The sequence below is a fragment of the Equus asinus genome, chromosome 9, assembly GCF_041296235.1.
Source record: "Equus asinus isolate D_3611 breed Donkey chromosome 9, EquAss-T2T_v2, whole genome shotgun sequence".
NCBI lineage: Eukaryota > Metazoa > Chordata > Mammalia > Perissodactyla > Equidae > Equus > Equus asinus.
Genome location: NC_091798.1, coordinates 4,094,566 through 4,115,302, shown reverse-complemented (window position 1 = coordinate 4,115,302; position 20,737 = coordinate 4,094,566). Strand labels below are relative to the sequence as shown.

The 20,737-nt window shown below is 50.6% G+C and overlaps 1 protein-coding gene across 7 annotated transcripts; it reads right to left on the bottom strand.

The window, feature by feature from the left end:
- Window positions 1–1,715: 1,715 nt before the first annotated feature.
- MGAT1 (alpha-1,3-mannosyl-glycoprotein 2-beta-N-acetylglucosaminyltransferase) lies at window positions 1,716–20,504 on the bottom strand. 7 transcript variants are annotated; one of them, XM_070516900.1, is made up of 3 exons: window positions 20,242–20,504; window positions 18,790–19,221; window positions 1,716–4,259 (listed from the first exon to the last, which is right to left on the bottom strand). In XM_070516900.1, the coding sequence occupies exon 3, from the start codon at window positions 4,135–4,137 to the stop codon at window positions 2,794–2,796; it is 1,344 nt and encodes a 447-aa protein (XP_070373001.1). In that variant the 5' UTR covers window positions 4,138–4,259; window positions 18,790–19,221; window positions 20,242–20,504; the 3' UTR covers window positions 1,716–2,793. The 7 variants fall into 7 exon arrangements, with proteins under 7 accessions (XP_070373001.1, XP_070373002.1, XP_014687819.1 ...); XM_070516901.1 differs by having other exon boundaries at window positions 20,337–20,434; XM_014832333.3 differs by lacking the exon at window positions 20,242–20,504 and adding an exon at window positions 20,084–20,214.
- Window positions 20,505–20,737: the final 233 nt, after the last annotated feature.

Below are 20,737 nucleotides of genomic sequence, written 5' to 3'. Positions count from 1 at the left end.
CTTGGAAGTGCTCCTTGCTTCAGGAGAAACCTGAGAAACCAGCCTGCATCTTTTTTTTTTAAAGATTGGCACCTGGGTTAACAACTGTTGCCAACCTTTTTTTTTTTCCCCCTGCTTTATCTACCCAACTCCCCTCCAACCTCGGTACATAGTTGTATATCTCAGTTGCAGGTCCTTCCAGTTGTGGAATGTGGGACGCCACTTCAATGTGGCCTGATGAGCGGTGCCATGTCCGCGCCCGGGACCTGAACCCTGGGCCGCTGCAGCGGAGCCTGTGAACCTAACCACTCCACCATGGAGCCCGCCCCCCTGCATCTTCTAAGAGTGACTCCTCCTCTGCAATCTCTGCCCCACCCCAGCTCACCACCCTGGGCAGACCACCAGCTGCTTGACCTGTAAGTCCAGCCCCACTCACCACCCTGGGGCCTGAGGGAGGGGAGACCAGAGTACAGCGGAGGCTGAGGCGGCAGCCCTGGAGGGAAGCAGTAAAGGATAGACAGGGATGTCCAGCATTGGGTGGCGGTGAACACCATGGGTCCCATTCAAATCCCGGCTCCACCCCAACCAGGTGTGTGACCTCCATGTGCCCGTTTCCTCACCTAGAAAAGAGGAGCAATACTTACCACCCATGATTGCTTTGAGGATTAAAATTGTCAATATTAATGTGGAGTACTCAGAACAACGCACTTGGTAAGCAACTGTTAGAGAGATTCAGTGCTAAGAATACGGAATCTGGCAGCCAAGTCTTCCAGACCCAAGGTGTCAGGTCAATCCAGTGCCTCACTGGGCTTCTCCACCAACAGCAAATCCTGGACAATGACCATCTCCCCACTTCCCAACAGGGTTACACAGTCCACCTGCGAGCACGTGGGAAGACAAAACGAACTCCACAAAAATCTAGAAGGTTAAAATGAATGTCTGACACTGGTTCCCATAGCACACTTGGGATTCCTGAGCCCAGAAAGGAGGCCGGCGCTGCTCCTTCAGTGACCAGGTGACCCCTCTCCACAGGTCACCCATCTGATGTGAAGCTCCGAAATGGTTTGTCAACAGTCACCTAGCCCAGGGCTTTGAAACCCACTAACGAAATCAAGAAGGTGGGTCACAAGGCCCACTAAAAAAAAATTAGCGGAGAATAGAAACTCTCAGAATGCATTACACACAACACGGGTATAGGCTCAGGAAGCACCTGCCAGTTGCGTGTGCATGTTCTGGGTGGAAGTGCAAAACACGTTCCCACAGGGTCACAGTCAGGGCTCTAAGTCCACTGCTCTCATCCTGGAGCTCAGGGGCAGGTCATGGAGGATGCCCAGGAGCGCTGCCTAAGCAAGCAGGGGGCAGCCCGCACACAGTACCCTCCATGAGGGATTCCTCCATTCTCTCTCTGACCAGGCCTTTGGGCTCACAAGCCCAAGCCCACTGCCGGCCCCACAGCCTACCTCTAGAGATTAGCAGTAGCAGAGTGTGGGCTTGGCCCTCTCCACCTGCAAGCCTGGCCTTGCTCTCATGCCCCCAGCCCCTCCTCAGCTCTCCTTATCCACGCTTTCCTCTTCCAGTCCTCTGCTTCCCTTCCTTCAACTGACCCACTTCCTCCCACCTGTCCAGTCTTTCCCCTTAGTCCTTGTTCTCCCTTCTTTTCCTTTCTTCTCCCACCCTTTGCCTCCTTTTCCACCCTTTCCTCCTTCTCCAGGACACATACACACACACACACAATGTTTTTCAGGTAATTCAGCCTTTATTTTTGAAAATAATTCTGTAGCTTCAACTTTCTCCCATGAACTGAGGTCAGGCAAGAAAAGAAAAAAAACACACATTGCTCTCCAACCTGCCACCTGCATCCTCATCTGAGCAGACATGGGAATGCTTGGGGGAGAGGGGAGGGAGGCCAGGGCCATCCTGTCTTGACTGTTCTACCTCACACTGACAGGGCTACCAGAAGCCACGGGCCTCAGGGAGGAGCCTGTGCACCAAACCCCTGGGGAAAAGGGGAACAAGGAGCTAATGTCTCTTCCCCCAGGCCAGCACGAACCCTCCTAGAGTGACAGGGAAGGGAGCGGTTTTAGAAAGGATGAAACCCAGAGACAAAGTCTGTTTCTTTGCGGCAGGATGAGGGAGGTGTGCCCCAGCACACCAAGGCTTTCGTCCCCCTGCCGGGGATGAGCTGAGGAGAGGTCTTGCTTCTTCCCTTCAACTTTTCATCTTAGAATCACGAATTGCTAGAATGCAGGGAAAAAAGAGCTAAGAGGAGTCAGGAATAAGGAGGGGGGAAGAAGAGAAACAGGAGGAAGGCAGTAAACCCTGACAACCTAACAGCTCCACCCGGACCCTGATGATGAAACTCCTTTGGTTAGTGTCATTTTGGCCAGAAATACGTCTCCTTCTCATATAACCCAGCCCCCCTCCAACTAGGGGAAGGGGTCAGGTACAGGAAGAGGGCTCATACCCTGGCTGGAAGAGCCAGGATAGGAAAAAGAGGCCTGGTCAAGAGAGCTTAAGTTGACAACCTCCCTGGAGATGTCCTAGAAGAAAACCTGGAACCTGGACGCTACAAGCTTAATACCTCCAGTCATACCTCAGAAAGGTTCCCCTGATTTGACCCCCTTGAAAACGGGAGAATAACTCTCACCTTATCATCTGTGCACTCGAATGCCATTCGAAAAAAGAAAAAAAACATAAAGAAGATAAATGGACCCAAGAGAGAAACACAGTGAGGACGATGCAGCCAGGGACTGCAGTCCTGCCTCAGTCCATGACACAGCAAAGAAGAGGCCCAGGAGGGAAAGGCAGGTGCTGCTAATTCCAGCTAGGATCATAGCCCTCCCAGGTCTGCGGGGGGGCCAGGTGAACTCGGCGTCCCCGGAACAGGAAGCTGACAATGCCCCGGTAGCCGGCCCTTGGGACGCCGGACTTGAGGTCGTCCATGACTCCCAGGGCCTTGGCGAAGGCCTTGAAGCTGTCCCTGCCAGTGTACTGGACCCGCACCTCCCCCAGCTCACTCCGCTCACCGGTCCTCACTTTCTCCACCTGCAGCAGAGGAGCGCCATAGACACGGGCAAGGAAGTCCTTGTCGTAGGCCTCCTGCCGCAGGTAGGACAGGTCTAGCTGGGTGAAGGGCACAAAGTGCTGGTTCAGCTTGATGAACTTGAGGTGCTGGTCAAAGAACTGCCCGTGGCTCACACCTATGCGGCCAAAGGTCATCGTTCTGGAGATTTCAGGCCGCACGCAGGCCCGGCCCTGCCGCTGCTCAGGCCGGCGCATCCAGTCGTCCCAGAAGGCCTTGGGCCACTTGGGCTCCAGCTCAGCCCAGAGCTCAGCTAACAGCAGCCAGCCCAGGCCAGGGAAAAAGTCTGTGCGGTAGAGCAGCTCAGGCTTGCTGGAGTCCACCATCTGCTCCTTGCCATTGTCATTCCAGGCAGACACACACCAGAGGGAGGGGTCAGCCCTCAGCAGTGGGTACGTGGCCTGGAAGTACTCAAAGAAGTCTGGCGCCACCTCTAGATCATCCTCCACCACTACAGCCGCGGGGAACTTGAATCTGTGGAAGACCTGGCCCAGGGCCCAGCGGTAGTGCCGCGCGATCTTGTAGTAGCCCTGGAACTTGCGGTGGTCGGGTGGTACGGCAATGTTGCTCAGGTCGGGCTGCCGGATGTGAGTGACTGCACTGCCATAGGAGGCGATGACCTGGGCTGTCTCCTCGTGTCCGCAGTCCTGGCTGACAATGATGGGGAAGTGCTCCGCTGAGGGTCGATAGTGCAGTAGCTTGTCCAGGCAACGCCGGACAGTGCTGCGGTCACAGGCAATAACCAGGATGGGGATCACAGCTGGCAGTGAGGTCACAGACACGTGTGGCGGGACAGGTGGAGGCACAGTGGGTACCCTCCACCACCGGCTCCACCGAGCATGGTGCTCCCTGATCTGTTGCAACAGCCCCCGCTGCCGCTCCAGCTCCACCTCAACATCCTGTGCCAGGTGGATCACCTTGCGAGTAAGTCCAGTGGGGTCATCATCAAGAGTGCCATCTGAGGGCAGCCTGCTGGGCGATGGGCGCATCCAGAAGAAGAGGAGCAACAAGGCATTCCAGGCCACAAAGAGGATGGCACCCCACAGCACAAGCCCTGCAGACTGCTTCTTCAGCATCCTGGCCCCCACAGGGGAGGCAGGCAAGGATGGGGCTGAGGCTGCCCTCGGCTTGCCTGGCTCACTCCCCACAGTCCTAGGGATGTTTCTCTAGGTTTTGGGATTAGGCAGCAGCCATGCACCTGAGGAAAAGAGAGAGAAAACCGACTGTCATCACGAAGGCATCGGGCTGTCTAGGGTGGAGGAACTGGGCGGGGGGGCGGGGGAGGGCGGGGTGTCCAGGAACAGATGAAAAAATGCAGGAGGAGGGAGGCCAGAGGTTGACTTCAGGGTTCTCTTAGAAAAGTGCCGCCTGTCCCCTAATCTGGGAGGTCAACGTGCTTAGGAAAATAGGATTAGGACAACATGCTCCTGTACTCCAAAATGAGTCCTCAGAAAAGCAATATATGTTTGAGGGGGAAGTAGAGAGTGATGCTGGTGGAAGGGAGAGAGCAAAGGAACCCCACCTCCCTTCCCTACCTGACAGATTTCGTCTCCCATCTTCTATCCAAAGCTTGGGGGAAAGGTGGGGTGAGACAATCTGCCTCCCATTCCTCAACTCAAACTGCCCAAAGATTACTGACTTAAAAATTCAAATATCACACCTCAGAGCTAAAGTCAGCACCTTACCTAATAAAGAAGCACCAAGGCATTCCTTTGAAGGTTAGGAGCAAAGCCAAGTGCCCACTATTTACACGACTATCTAACATTCTGTTGGAGGGGTCAGCCAATGCAATGGACTACACAACACAAAGGCAGAAGTGGAAAAGAAGCAAAATGATCTCTATTTGCTGATGCTATGAAAATATGCATGGAAAACTCTATGAGAATCAATGATAAAAACAACTCAAGCAATCAAAGAATTGAGCAAGATAGCAGGATATAAAAATTAACATCAAAAATCAGTTGTCTTCGGGGGCCAGCCCGTTGACGCAGTGGTTAAGTTCACACGTTCCACTTCTCAGCGGCCCAGGATTTGCCGGTTCAGATCCCAGGTGCGGACATGGCACTGCTTGGCAAAAGCCATGCTGTGGTAGGCCTCCCACATATAAAGTAGAGGACGATGGGCATGGATGTTAGCTCGGGGCCGGTCTTCCTCAGCAAAAAGAGGAGGATTGGCAGCAGTTAGCTCAGGGCTAATCTTCCTCCAAAAAAAAAAAAAATCAATTGCCTTCATATCAAATAATAAGGCGTTAGAAGAAATAATGGATGAGAAAACCCTATTTACAATAGCCATGAAAATGACAAACTATTTAGGAAGAGACTTAAGAAATATTCAAAACCCATATGAACAAAACTATAATTCCTGAAAGACACAAAAGAAGACTTAAAAAGCCCTTGTTCTTGATTAGAACATCTCAGCATCATCAAAAATCTCAACAGAAATACTTTTCTATGGAGCTAACAAGTGACACCAAAGTTCCTAAGAATAAATGAACATACAACAAGCTGTGAAGACAGACTAGTCCTACCAGATATATTAAAGTACTACACATTACAAAGCCTCTGTAATTAAAACTAGGTGGTGCTGGTATGTAAATAAACAGATCATCCAATGGAATAAAATTTAAACTCCAGAAATAGACCCAACTATACAAAGAAATCTAACAAATGATAAAGGTAATATCTAGAAATACTGGGGCAAAAAATGGTCTGATTAATAGTGTTATAACAACTATGCAGCTATTTGGAAAAAAAATAAAATTAGATCTGTACACAAGAATAACTCCAAGTGGATCAGAGATCTAAATATAAAGATTGAAATTATACAAGTGCTAGATAAAAACATGGGTCAATTCCTCTATAACCTGGGTACAGGCAAAGGCTTTCTAGATATGAATCAAAACCCAGATGCAATAATAAATAAAACACTTTTGCATGACTAAAAACACCATAAACCAAGTCAAAAGACACATGACAAACTGGGAGAGAACATTTACAACATATATCACAAATAAAGAGCCAATACCCTAATCGACAACTTTTAAAAACTGAGGGGGGAGAAGGCCAAAAATCCTTGTCTAAAAGATAGGGGCAACTCACAAAAAGGATACTAAAATGGTCCTTAGACACATGAAAAATGTTCAACTTCACCCATAGTAAGAAAAAACGCAAATGAAAACTATACTGAGATAACACTTTTCACCCATCAGACTGGCAAAAATTCAAAACCTTGTCCTCCTGTTCTCCTGACAATGTAAGTTAACAGAAGTTCTTAATTTTGATCATGTCCACTATCAGGGGTTTTTTTCTTTTATGGATCATGCTTTTGGCATTGTATCTAAGAAATCTTTGCCTAACTTAAAGTGACAAAGATTCTTTTCTTGTGTTTTTCTCTTTTAGGTTTTATAGTTTTAGGTTTTACGTTTAGGTGTATGATTCATTTTAATTTTTGTATATGGTGTGAGGTATGGAACTAATGTCCTTTTATAGCAGTTTGTCAAAATGCTAAACACAGAGGTCATCACATGACTTAGCAAGTCCACTCCTAGATATATATCCAAGAGGAATGAAAACATATGTCCAGAAAAAAACCTACACACAATGTCTACAGCAGCTTTATTCAGAATTGCCAAAAACTGGAAACAACCCAAAGGCCCATCAACAGGGGAATATGGATAAACAAACTATAGTTTACTGGTAGAATGGAATATTCAGCAATAAAAATTCCTTAAACTACTGATATGCATAACACAAGAATGAATCTCAAAATAATTGTGCAAGGCGTGAAAGACCAAGAAAAGAGCACATGCACTATGACTCCACTTATATAAACCTCCAGAAAACACAAAGCAACTATAGTGGTAGAAAGCAGATCAGTGGTCGCCTGAGGACGGAGCAGTGAGGGTGGCGGGACAGGCACTACGAACGGGCACGAGGAAAGTTTGGGGGGGGTGTGTTTATTATCTTGATTGTGGTGATAGTTTCATGGGTATATGCAGAAGTCCAAACTGGTCGAATGGTACATTTTAAATATGTGCAGTTGACTGTATGTCAATTATTCCTCAACACAACTGTCCTTAAAAAAAAGACATTATTGGGTCAAATGACAACACTGGAATATAGACAGTAGGCTGAAGTATCAGTGTTGACTTACTGATAGCCATACTGTAGCCATGTAAAAGAATACCCCAATTCTTAGGTAATACACACTCAAGTAATTAGAAGTAGAGAGCCATAAAGATGCAACTTCTCAAGTAGTTCAGAACAAAAATATATTTATATATGGGAGACAGAGAAAATGAAGCAAAATGTTAACAACAGGTGAACCTGAGTAAGGTGAGTATGAATGTCCTTATACCATTTTTATTCTTGCAATTTCTTCATAAGTGTGAAGTTATTTTCAAATAAAGTTTCTTAAAAATCAAATATGAGGAATGGCCCACAGCTCCGACTAGCTTCATCCATCAATACGGCCAAGTAAGGGCAACTGGGACAATCCGTTTGTCCTGAACTCATCACTCCGTGGCATGCGTCACACACCTGCTCTCTGCCAGGCTCTGGCAAGGGACTGGGACACACATCCAACAAGAAAAAAGCATGGTCCCCCAGCCTTCTCACTCTGCCACTTCAAAAGATCTACAACAGCTTCCAATTCCCGGACAGCTGCCATTCCTGTCCACATGGCTCTCCTGGCCCTCTGCCTCTGGTCTCACTCCTTGATATCCCAAAGCTTCAGGCATGTGCCCTCTCATGCCAGCTGCTCTGCCAGTTACCCTCTCTGCCTCACAGCCCAATTCTCTAATCCTAGTCAAAACCTCAGGTCCCAGGTGTCATCGCTGTACTCCTGGGCTCTCCAGTAGCCAGTATCAAAGGGCTAATCCTGAAGGGCCTCTAAAGGAATCTGGGTTCTGCCTCCCTCGTGGCGAGATCCCCCAGCCCCCGCCAGTACCACCACTGCGTATCTACCTCCTAGAAACCATCCACCCCCACAACTCCACAAGATCAGTCTTCTCAGAAACCTCAAGTCTGTTTCCGTTTTACTGTGTCATTAAAATTCCAGTTTACCAGCACCTATATACCAATCAGGGTTTCCTAGAAGAGAGAGACAGATCTCCAGGTTCTCCTTCACTCCCCCCGGAGATTTGTCAATGTTAGGAGCTTCCCTCCAATCTCCTGGCTGGGGTTCCCTATCCCCCATCTTCCTGTCTCCTAACTGACTGGGCAGGAAAAAGTCTTTAGGTAAAGAGGCTAGGAAGGAGAAGAGACTGAACTCCATGAGTTGAAGTGGTGGCCTCAGGGCTGGAGGAGCAGGCCTGTCTCTGACTTACCAATGAGCCTCCTCAGACCAGCAAGCTCTCAGACTGGTGGCAAAAACCCAAGGGACCATATCTCTGCTACCTATCAGATGACTTGTGAAAGCCTTCACTGTGCTCCAGACGTTAGAATTAGGTAGCCTACACCCACTACCCAAGGCCTAGAAGACCTCCCCCGCTTGCTGCCCCTTCTAAGCTGCACAGATCTTACTAAGTCTGTAAACATCTATGATGGCTGGAAACTGCTGCCCCAGTCCTGAGAGGCCTCCACCTTAGCACTCAGGGCCTTATTCTCCAGCCCACAGCCCTCAGGTTCGCAAACAGAACTTACTCCTTTTGCCATAAGAAAATTTAACACCCCTATTCCCAGGCCCCATCGCTTCTCCACAGACTCATCCAGAGTCCCAGGGTGGTTGGTTTCCTACTGCTTCTCCAAATATTCTCCAAAGCAAGATCCTCCACTCTGTCTGCAAGTTAGTGACGTGTGCCCATACACAAGCGCATGCACCCTCCAGCAGCTGGCTGTGCCTGACCCAGAAGGCCAGCTTTTGGCCAGCAGAGCCCACCCACTCCTCCAGGGAGCACTGCTCTGAGTCCCACCATTGGGAGGGTAAGGCAGCAACAAGGGCAAGTAAGACAGCCTGAGGGCAATGCTTGGCATCACCCCCAGCTTTTTCACATCTCTGAGACTCAATTTTCTTACCTCTAAGAGGGAAACCATAATAGAATACCCCATTGAGTTGCTGTGAGGATTGGGTGAGATAATGCACATCACTGTTTAGAACAGTGCCCAGCACGTGACATCATAAATGCCGGCCAGTCACTTGTTTGTCCTCTCTCTCGCTGGCTGTCTCTGCTTCACTCTAGCTTCCTTCCAGGCCCCAAATACCCAAGCCCATCTCAGGGCCTTTGCATGTGCCTGTATGCCTGGTCTGCTCCTCTCTGTCTTCACCTGGTATGCTCTGACTCATGTCTCTGCCAGGACATCTTCCCTGAAGCCTTTGGACCACGTGAGGTCCACCTCCCCTTCACAACCAGCAGCACCAGCGCAACTTCCTCGTGGACATCTGTCAAATCCCGTTGGCTAAAAGCTACTGGAGGATGGTGATCAGCTCCTCCAGCACTGCCAAGTTGCTATGCCAGGATCCTGAACATTCAGGAGACTTGCCTATGACCTAAAAACTAGCTTATGTGTGGATGCCACACGCCCACAACCCCTTAACTGCAATTCTCAAGTCCAAAAAGTACTGAAAAAAACAGTAGTTTTCTACACTCATTTGGCAATAAAACCCGACCTAATCTCATTTGGCAAAATCTGATCTGATTTAATGTTAGGCTATTTATAGTCTTTATTTATCCCACTTAGTGTAACTATTCACATATTTTGCTATGGAAATAAACACGTCGGATTACAGTGTGCTGCTCCAGATCTCATACTACATTGTAAATGCACCAGATCATCTTTTTAAAATCCAAAAAATTCTAAATTCTATAATACATCCAGCCCCAAGAATTACAACAATGGAAGAGACAGATGCTCATTCACTGCCGTCGTCCCATTTCAAGCCCCCAAATCCTGTAATCTGAACTCTTTCCTCATTATGAAATATCGTTTTAAGCCTGAACTCTTGATGTAGCTTCTCAGCTGGTCTACATATTGCTAATCTTAATTCCCTCCAAACAACCTTCCCAAAGACAACAGAGTATTCTTCATGAAGTACACACCTGGTCACAACATTAACCTGCCTTAAAAACCATCAGAGGCTGCCACTGCCCACAGAATAAAACTCAAACTTTTTATTATAATACACAGGGCCTTCACAAAAAAGTGACTCAAACATCCTCTTTCAACCTCACCTCCAACCTAATCCCAGGAACTCCATACTCTAGCCTTCGCAGCCTACTTGTTTCCCAATAAGTACACTTGTACACTGCTGTCTGTCTTTACTCTGGGTGGTCCTTTATCCTGAAATAGTATCCACAGCCCCACTTGCAAGCACTCTCACATCCTCTAGAGCCCAGTTCAGGTGAGTCTTCCTGTAACATCCCAAGCAGAGCTAGGCCTTCCCACAACTACACTCCCACTGCACTCTCTCTACACCTCCTGTCTTTCTCTTCCATGCTGTAAGAGACTCTGTAGCCATGCCTTCCCTGGCTCTCACCTTACTCTTTAGGAAAAAGACTCTATGATCTCTAAGCCTATCACAGCGCTTGGCACGTTATGAAGTTCAAGTGGCTAGGTGGAGGACTGCTTGCATTATTAACTACATCAAGGAAAAAGAAGACCAAACCAGCACAGAGTAAAGGATTACATTTTCCAAAGATGACCACCACACATTCCATCCCATGTGCTCTTCTTACAAAGTGACGACTCCTCCCTCCAGAGTGGGGTCTATATCCCTCTTTTTGATCTGTGACTACAGAGGAAGTGATGCTATGTGACTCAGGAGACTAGCTCATGAAAGGCAATACTTTCCACCTAGTGCTCCTGAGATGCCTGCTCTTGGTATCTGGCCACCAAACTAAGAGGAAGCCCAGGCCACGTGGCAGGATGCCTACAGGTATTGCAGCTGGCAGCCAGAATCAGCGACTCGACATGGGAGGAAGCCTTCCAGATAATCCCAGCCCAGCCACATCTGACTGCAACTGCATGCAAGACCACAAGCAAGAATCACACGGCTGAGACAGAAATAAGATGATTCTGTTGTTTGAAGCCACTGAGTTTTAGGCTGATTCCTTATGCCGCAATAAGTTCCTGAAACAGTGAGTAAAACAGACTCTAAGCAGCCTTGACAAGGAGGGCAAGAGTTCTTCCTGCCCTCTGTGCTCAGGTCCCACCAAGTCCCAATTCTGAGGGCCTGCCTCTACTCACATCCTTTTCCTAATTAGATATTTACTGCTGAAGAAATGAAAACATTTAGCGGCTTAAAACAATAGCAATCACTATTCCCTTTCACAGTTTCTATGGGTCAGGAATTTGGACAGCAGGGCACAGAAGGGATGACATGTGTCTGCTCCATGATGTCTGGGACCCCAGCTGGAAGACTTGAAAGCTGGGGGTTGGACTCCCCTAAAGGGCTATTCTCTCATATGTCTGCAGGTTGCTATTGGCATTAGCTGAGACATTAGCTGGAGTACTGGCTGGAACACCTCCATGTGGCTTCTCCACCTGGCCTGGGCTTCTTCTGAAAATGATGGCTGGCTTCCAAAGGTGAGTGTCCCAAGAAAGCAAACAAGCTGGATCGTTCTCACCATTCAGCGTTGGATCACTTCTGCCTTACAAGTCAGGGGACTCAGAAATCCCAACCACAAACCTTACCACAGCGTGGAAGGAGGACAGTGTCCAACTGTAACAACATGTGGTATGGGATACTTACGGGTGTGGCCATCTTGGGAAAATATAATCTGCCACACCTTCCTTTTCTAAAATAAAACAGTCCTTAACTCTGACTTGAGTCCCTGATGTTCTGTTATTAATATTTGCCAGCAAGGCACAGGCTCAAACTGGTTTTAATTTGCTAGAGTTTTCACAACTCCTTTAGGGAAGTGACACAGCTGGTCCAGACCACTAAGCACAAAGACATCTGCATGGTGGCAGGAGATCAGGAGTGAGACTTTTCAGTATATAAAACCCTCAGCCAAAACCCAGGAGGCTCTGGGCAGGTCTCACCAATCCCTATGGTCTCAGTTTCTTCATGTGAAGGACTGCCTAGGAGCTGTGAGATCCCTTTCTAACACTCTGATCCATGGTATTCTCCAACCAGTTCCCCCTCTCTGCCAAAAATGTTTCTTAAACAGTAAGACAACACCAAATAATCAACTTCCCATAGTGATCAATAATGGAGAAGTCATATTTAGCTTTAAAATGAAATATGGGAGTTGAAGGAATATTGACAGACTTTTCCCCTGTCTTGCTTAGTATATAAAAAAGCACTGCCTAAAAAATCCAGAAGATTAGAATACACCATAAATAATGGAGATGTAACAATTACTTTCTCGCTCATCATTAGGCTTCTGCTAGACTAGTTTCATATACCAGGCTCCATAATTTCAGAAGGATGGAAGAACTGAAAGGGAGTCAGAGAAGATACACTAAATAATTCAAGGGCTTAGAGAATAAAACCTAGGAGGGAAAGGATGTAGGTTATTCACCCTAGAACAGAAGAGGCGAAGGGGAAGTACGGCTACGGCGTTAGGGTAGCAAAAAGCATGAAGGCCCTGCGATTGAGGCAATCCAGTACCAGCAAACCAGGTAACCTCCGACAGGTCACTTGACCCACCTGTGCCTCGGTTCCCTCAGCTGAACAATGAGAAGGTTGATTAGGATCATCTCCAAAGTCCCTGGTCCCTAATGATAAAGAGGATAGCGACAATGTCCCAAAGAGGAAATAAGTTAACCTGCCACACATGCCACTGGGGGTTAGACATACTACAATGCTTTCTAAAGTGAAAAAGGGACACAGAAGTGGGGATCCAGGAGATCTCAATGGAAGAGTCAGGCAGCAGTGATACACGATGGGAGGCACATCCCCAAGACAGGAGCTTCTAAGAGAAAAGGCTACGTGGTCTGAAACGTATTATAAAGGACTTTTCATATTATAAAGGAAAAGCAAGCTGGACATCTCAGCCAGTGATCTTCTAAAGCAAAGACTAAACACACCACAAGAGCAAGGGTTAACTAAGGTGGAGCCCCACCCCCAGGCTCACTGTTCTGTGGAGAGGCACATCAGGTGGCCACAGTGCCTCTGCTCCAGTTTCTAAGACGGGGCCCTCACACGTCACAGGAGCCCGGACTCCACACACGTAAGCAAACAGGTGGGAAAAGTTTTCTTGCTAACTTGTATTTCTCCATACTGAATCTATTCTTCCTTACGGCTGAGGAGAAAGAAGCCCTAGTAACTTGTGGAAAGGACGCTGGGACGGGGTTTGGGAAAGGCCAGCCCCCACTCCCGCTCCCCATACCCCCTCCAGCGACCCCAGCTCCTCCCGGCCCCGCTCCCACGTCCGCCCTGCGGCCGAGTTTCACCACCGCCTCCCCTGCCCGCAGAGCCCGCCCTCCCTCCAACAGCTGGAGGCCTGGGATTCCGAAAGCGGAACGGAGAGTTCCCACTTCCCAGCTCGGGAGGGGGCGCGCGGCCGGCCGAGGCGCCTGGGCCCTGTCGCTCGGCTCACGGGCGCGGGGCTTTCGCGGGACACGAGAGGCTCGGAAATGGGCAGCTTCTCGAGCCGGGCCCCACGCACCTAGAGCACCCCTTCCGCTCCCGCAGGGCCTCCCTCGGCCGGGCTCCGTCCCCTCCCGGCACGAGCCCCAGAGCGGCCGAACGCAGGCGCCCCCGGCCCTACTCACCAGGCCTTCCCAACTTCCCGGCTCAGACCCGGGCCGCCCTTCCCGGGCCGCGGGGCCAGCCCGTGCTCACGCGTCCCCGGCGCCTTCCGCCTGGCCGGCCCTTCCCGAGGCGCGCCGGGCAGCAGCCGGCAGACAACGTGGCCCGTCCCCGTCCCCGGGGCAGGCGGGGCGGCCAGGGGCGTCGCCCCGCCCCTTCTTCCCGGGCCCGCCTCCTCCCCCGACGCTAGGCAGTGACCCGCCGTGGGGGCAACCCAAGTTTTCCGGGGTCCCCAACTTTGGGAGGCGCTGTGGAGGCAGCTGTTACCAGTGGGTCCTTTCCGGCTTCCAATCGCAAGTCTCTGGGTCGATACCTGACGCGACCCACACCCTCCACCCACTTCAGTCCAGACTTCTCCCAGCGTCTCCTCCTCCCCAGCCCCGGCGCCAAGAGCCTCAAGGAGTTTGGGGGCAGGGGGCGGAGACCTGCCTGAGAGGTACGCAGGACACCCCAGGTAGTCGTTCACCAAGCCCAAGGCCAAGGGTCTGGGACCTGCCCCAACAAGCCGCCAGACGTTAGCTTCCGGGAAGGAGGATCCGGGGCGGCGGAGGGGCGCGCGGCGCAGGGATGCGAGAACCGGAACCGGGTGCCGAAAGAGCGGTCACGGAGGAAACACCTGCGCCGAAGGCGGGCAGGGCCAGCTGTTTTTCTTTCTTTCTTTGTTTTTTCCTTTGTAGGTGGGGAATGAGAGCTGTTACTTCTGAGTAAAAGAGCAGAGAGACAGACAGACCTGTCCCCAGGGTAGAACCACCACACCCAAGGAGGAAAAGACTCAGTCACAGGATTTTGTGATAGCCCGGTGAAAGGGGATGGGGGAAGCACGCTGGAAGAGCCTAGATGTCTGGATCCGACCCTAAGAACTGAGGGTGGGAAGCTGAGACCTGCTGGCTGCTGATGCAGCTAACTTTCTGGGGAAGGACTGAGCCCAGAGCCTGGCCTCCCATGTGATCAGAACACTCTACTGGCACCACACTGTTCCCACCTCCACTTCCCTCCTGGGTTTCAGAGCACAGAGCAGGCGGGAACTTTGCGGTGTGAGGTTACCGACTGACTTTGCTAGCTTGTTTCTACCTGAAGGGTTCTAGAGAAACAAAAGGCAGGGCACGCCCTAAAGGCCCCTGGACGGAGATTAGGCACTAAAAATTGCAGAGGCCTCCACAAGCCAGACCCCTCCCTCAGCCTCTCCTTTAACACTCCTAGCAGCTCTACAGAGTATGCATTATCATCCTGTTCTACAGATGAGTCTGAGGCTCAGGGTAGGTGCCAACTTGCTGAAGGTAAGAAGACCTACTGGGGGGGCAAGGCCAGGTTTTAGACCCAGCCATTCTTGCCTCCAAAGCTAGCACTCATTCCCTCCCCTCATGCACCCTTGAGTGCAAGTGCACTTAAGCTGTTTGCGTCCAGCAGACCGGCGCACAGTGGGGCAGGGGGGAAATCTTGGTAGAAGCAGTTGGAGCCTACCCCTGAAGGAGCAGAGTGAGAGAAGAGCTGACACATCAGTGAGGCTGGTGTCTGTGTGTCCAAGGCCTCCAGCTTAGCTGATTGTGTGGACCATGGCAGGAGATGCGAGCCCACACTCGTGCCAGCCAGGGGCCAGTGTCTCTGTACCTCTGCCCCTTCTCTAAGTTTTTCCTCATGACAGGGACATGGGAGGCCTACACACTCACACTCCATTGTCAAGGCAAGAGGGAAAATAATAAAAGTTTCCTAAAAGTGTAAAAAGTTGGGAAACATTAGTTTGTAGATCCAAGATATCAGAAGCTAAAATCACTCTCCAGGACAAAGGGCAGAGTGGGATGCTGAAAGGTGGGAAGCCCATGACATGGGTTGATGAGATGTCAGATCCCAACTCTAACAATACTCTTTCTCCATCTAGGACAGTTTAATGGGTAACAGGACCGGGGGGACTCCCTGTGCACCATAACTCACACCCCATCACCACAGTCCTTTGTTTAGATTCCAAGGCTCACAGGAAGATCTAAGAGTAGAAATTCCCAGACTACAAAATGACTGTCTCAAGAAGAAAGGACCTGCTTAGAGAATCAGGATGGACTGAATTCTTGGATGGACGCAAGAGAAAACATTTGGTCTGAGAGTCAAGAAGCCAGAGGGATGAGTGCCAGGGTGATGATCTGGGAAAAGAGGCCCTGGGCTCTTGATGGAAGGGTTACAGAAGAAGAAAGGCAGAAGAAACAAGGAGCCAGGTGCCTGGATTCTGGGGATGAAACTGAGATTGGATTATGTGAAGATGGAAGAAAGAGGAAGATCTGGTCATAGAATAAGAGAGAATTAGAAGGGGCAATAGTGTATCCTGCCCACCCCTACCACCTCCAGAAGAGAACTGAAGAGATAAGGAGAAGCAATGAAAATTGATCCAGGAAACTGCCCTCCCATAGAACCATGCCCAAGATACCCTGAATTTTTTTGCAATTTGGAAAGAACTTAAGACAGATTTTGGCTTGAAACCATCAGTAGAAGTAAAAGCAAAGTTTTAAATCAATGTTGTCTCTATTTTCCCCTTTCCCCTCCTCCCAACATCCCCACTCCCCATCAAGACCCAGAAACTCAGCTCATCAAGATCAAAGAAGACAGACACGATTAACACAATAAATCACTAAGCAAGGCTTGTGAAATGGAACTTTTGGTTAGCCACCTACAATTCCTTTTGGGAAAAAGAAGGGTATAAATAAATTCAGTTAAAACACACACAATGTTTGTTTAAGTCTATCACTGGTCCTGGATCAGTGGCCCAAGCATCCTAGTGCCCTTCTAAGAAGGTGCCCCTGTGGGAAGGCTGACAGCTGTCTTGAGAGGACTGTCTTGTGGGTCAGGCAGAGGGCAAAACTAGTGCTTTCAGTGGAAATGACATGGGAGAGGAATTCCAGCTCAATTTAAGGAGGAAATGTCTTACCAGAAGGCTGTCTGACAGGGCACAGAGTTCCCCTCCCTGGAGGTTTGCTGCAGAATCCAGAAGGCCCTTGTCAGGTCAGATGCTACAGAAGCAGCACAGCCCAGGGCAGGTGATCACAGCATCTGCCACTCCACACCTAGGCAAGCCCTTTCTGCTCAGGGCTTCTGTAGCTTCCCCTCATATATCAAACTGTGGAAATAATCCTGCTCTGTCTTCCTGACAACAATGTGGTGATGGAAAACAGACACAAACAGCCTGGACACTTCACATAACGTAAGCACTATACAACACAACTGTGTGGTACTTCAAATGCCTCGAAGCACTCACAGGCCTCCGAAGTAGGATGAAGGCTGCAGAGGCATCCTGGGACCACACATTCCAGAGGGATCACTATGATCCCAGTGCCTAAGCAGACTGGCAAAAAGAATTTGCTGGGTGATGCTGGGGGAGGTGACATGCCCCACCTAAAATCCGGACCTCCTAAAATAGAAGCCTGACCTTAAAGGGGCTGCCCCACACATTAGACCAGAGAAGGAACAGCTCAGGGCCAGTGACTTCACCTAAGCCTGCCAGCCCAGCCCTCAGGACACGGGGGAGACTCAGGCAAGGAAGGAAGAAGGGGGAAAAAAGAAAGAAACTAAGTCATACATACATGATTTTCAGCTTGCAAATGATCTTAGTTCTTGTTGCCAGCCCCCAATGAATGTGAGACCCAGGTGTTACACAGCTAGTGGGAGGCAAAGAGATGCTAGAAGCCAAGTTTCCTGCCCCTCACTCAGGCTGCCACAGCCCACTATCAAAATTTCCAGCAGCTCTCTCCACTGTTTGTTGTCACTGAGAAAAGCAGGCATCTTGGCATAGGTAAACTAGAGTTCAAGGAAGGAGCGGGCAGGAGGTAACCATGCACAGGTCTGCTTTAAGTGGGAACAGAGCCTGCGAAAATATGAAGGGCTAAGAGATGGCAGTCTGAAAAAATTCATTTTAAAGAACAGAAGAGAAGACTAGCACGTGGCACAGGAAGGAAAGGCCCAGTGCTCGCTCCAAGAAATGCAGCTCCACCTCCCAGGGGTCAGACACTTGGCCTCTGAAACTTAAATTTTCCTCCATCCCTCTTTAATCTGCTACCCCAACAAGGCACACTTAGCCACGCTGACTGGAGAGCCCTGAGGGCCAGAATCCCTCGGTCTGTTCTCCTTGGACCCCATGCACCATTTCCACAATTGATAACCCCAGGTATAGTTTAACAGGAACAGGATGAGACAAATTCGGGGCAGGCTTTCAATTAAGGACATCTAAGGCTTTAGCCAGCACACTAATTCAATAAAAGAACAGAACTCCTAATTCAGAGCTTTTCTCTTTATAACAATTACACAAACCCATCAAGCAATGTCGATGTTACTGTTACGTGGCCCTGGAGACTTTTCAAAATCTTTCAATTCATTTGCTCCTTGTAGCAACCTGTGAGGGACCTGGAAAGTTAGTTATCCCCATTTTGCAGGTGAAGAGAACACCAGAGAACTTAACCGACATATCTAGGGCTGCACATGGACTTGGAAAGGCAGAGGTAAACACAAATCCTGATCCCCAAGCCTGTGTTCTGTTCCTCCGCTCTTTCAGTGAGCCTTCATGGCCTAACGGGGAGGCGGAGGGGAGAGAATTTAGGAGGCTATCTAGACCGTCTCCTACTGCCTCCACCCTCCCCCCAGCAAGGCAGTTCTATTCAGTTAGCTCCCCAAAACACAGCAGCCTGCCTCTGCCTGGGTAATCCATTCCAGAGTCTTATTCAGCCCAAACTGATGTGGAATCCTATTATCTCCGTGTTGGAGACGCCCTTACAGGTAATCTAATCCAACCTTCCTTCAGAGGCCTAAATTCTTTTCAAGTTCTCCTTGGCCTAACCTCACCATTGCCAGTACTCAAAACCCCGTACAAGGCACTCCTCCTGCCTGGGAACAAGGCTGCACCCCGACAGTGAAGGAGAGGTGAAGCTTCATGTGTACCCATCAGGGGAAAGGTTCACATCACTGGACTTCCTGAATGGCAGTGTCCCCAGAATTGTCCCACTCAGCACTCTGCACAGGAGCAGAAAGACACCAAGCAGGAAATGAAGCAGGAGCCTTACCTTTCTTCTCTTCTCTCAGCTGCTCCCCGGAGACCATCAAACGTCCATCCAGAACTCCATTTCTGAAACTGAGAATTCCAAATCGGATACACCAAACAAAGTACAGCTTCTTTCCTCTTATCCGGGTCCAAAGTCCATGGCTGAGTGGACTCTGAGGGGGAGGAGTCTGGGGGGGAAGGGGTATGTCCAGGCCCCTCCCCCCCCACTGCAGGCTTCAGTGTCCCTCCCAAGGGTCTGTTACATCCCTTCATTCAGCTGGCTTATTAAGCCCAGAGTCTGACGATGGGCAGATCCCAGGCACTATCCCATCTCCTGCTCAGGGAAGGGAAGTCATCCACTGTGAGGAATGGTCCATCCGTCTTCTGCTGGGGCTCATGAGAAGAAACAGGCCTTAGAACCTGCATGGCCCAGGAGGCTGATTTCTGTATCAATCTACGGAACATTTAAACATTATGACACTCTCTAATCTATCACCCAAATGGATTCTTAAAACTCCTTACCTAAATTAGATTCCTTTACTCTGCTTTACCATCAAAAACTCTTCCTTAAACACTCCAAAGATTATACAAAGTACCTACTTCACTCACATACTGCACCCCAAAACAGTCACCTCATCAATCTGTATACATATATATGGCTCAGGATAAAGGAAGGATAGCACCCATTCTCACTAAGAAAAGTAACCAAAAGCACTGATGGTGAGTGGAGACTGTCTTCTAAGAAATACAGAAAGGAACATCCTCCTCCTGTTCTCCTCTTATTAGTGCCACACACTAATCGCCCTACATTTCCCAAGCTTCTTAGGGTGTTGGTCAGCTCTCCCCGACTCAACTAAATCCATTCCAGACCTAGATGCTGGCACCTTTCACAGGCATCCTTTGCTCCCTTCCCCTCACTCTCACCTCCCACTCTGCTTCCCAAACTGCCAGAGACGTAATTCCCAATCTGTCAAACTCCTTCCTGGGGCCACTCCCGAGAGCACTCTCCTGGAATGTCAGAGGCCCAAGTCCTGCCAGCAACAGCCCCAATGTTCCAATTTCTCAGTCCGAGAGCCCACCCCGTCGCCTCCTCCCTTCTAAATTTATTCCTAAACACACACACAGCCTTCCTTCCTGTAGGGGCGTGGCGTTACCCCCCGCCCCCCCGCCAAGAATTTAACTCCTCCCACCCTTCTCCTCCGAACCCGCGCTCAGAGTTCACAGGCGAAGCGGGGACGCCGCGAGCCTCTCTAGACTCGGGCCCCCACCCCTCGGCCGCCCGGACGACCCCGGCCCTATCTGCGCGGGGCCGTTACCTGCATCCCGCCCGCCCCGCGTCGGCAGGGAGCCGCGGCCCGCCCCCTGTCGGAGCGCAGGCCCGAGGCCGGGGCCCCAAGGCCGGCCCAGGCCCCACCCCCTCGACCCCCGGCGGCCCGGCCCTCCCCTCGCGCTCCTCTCCCCCCCCACCACCCACCACAGCCACTTCCGCCCGTCCTCCGGAAGTGAGCCCGCGGCAACTGCCGCCCCCCCATCCCGCTTATTCTTCTTCCCCACTCCCCCGCCCATCACCGCCGCCACCACGGGAGCATGGGACGTGGGTCTGCAGGGCTCGAGGTTGTTCTGCAGCCACTGTTCACAGGACTGGAGACGAGGTGTGGGCAGGGCCGGCTCTGGGTGAGAACGGAGCTGGGGGCGAGACGAGCGGCCGTGCAAGAAGGGGCGGGGCAGACTGCGGCTGAGCGGGAGCGCGCGTCACGTCGAGCCGCGCGGAAGAAGGGCGCATGCGTCATAACGCCTCGGCCGCCGGCCGGGGGCGCGGGGCGTGGCCTGCGCGCCGCAGCCTCGGCCCTTCTCCTCGCTCCGAGGGGCTAGGAACCGCCCGCGGAACCCGGTTCTGGAGCGGGCGCTGGTCCTCCTGCGGGAAGCCGGCAGCGCGGGGAGCTGTGCAGAGGTACCCCGGGAAGGCTGTG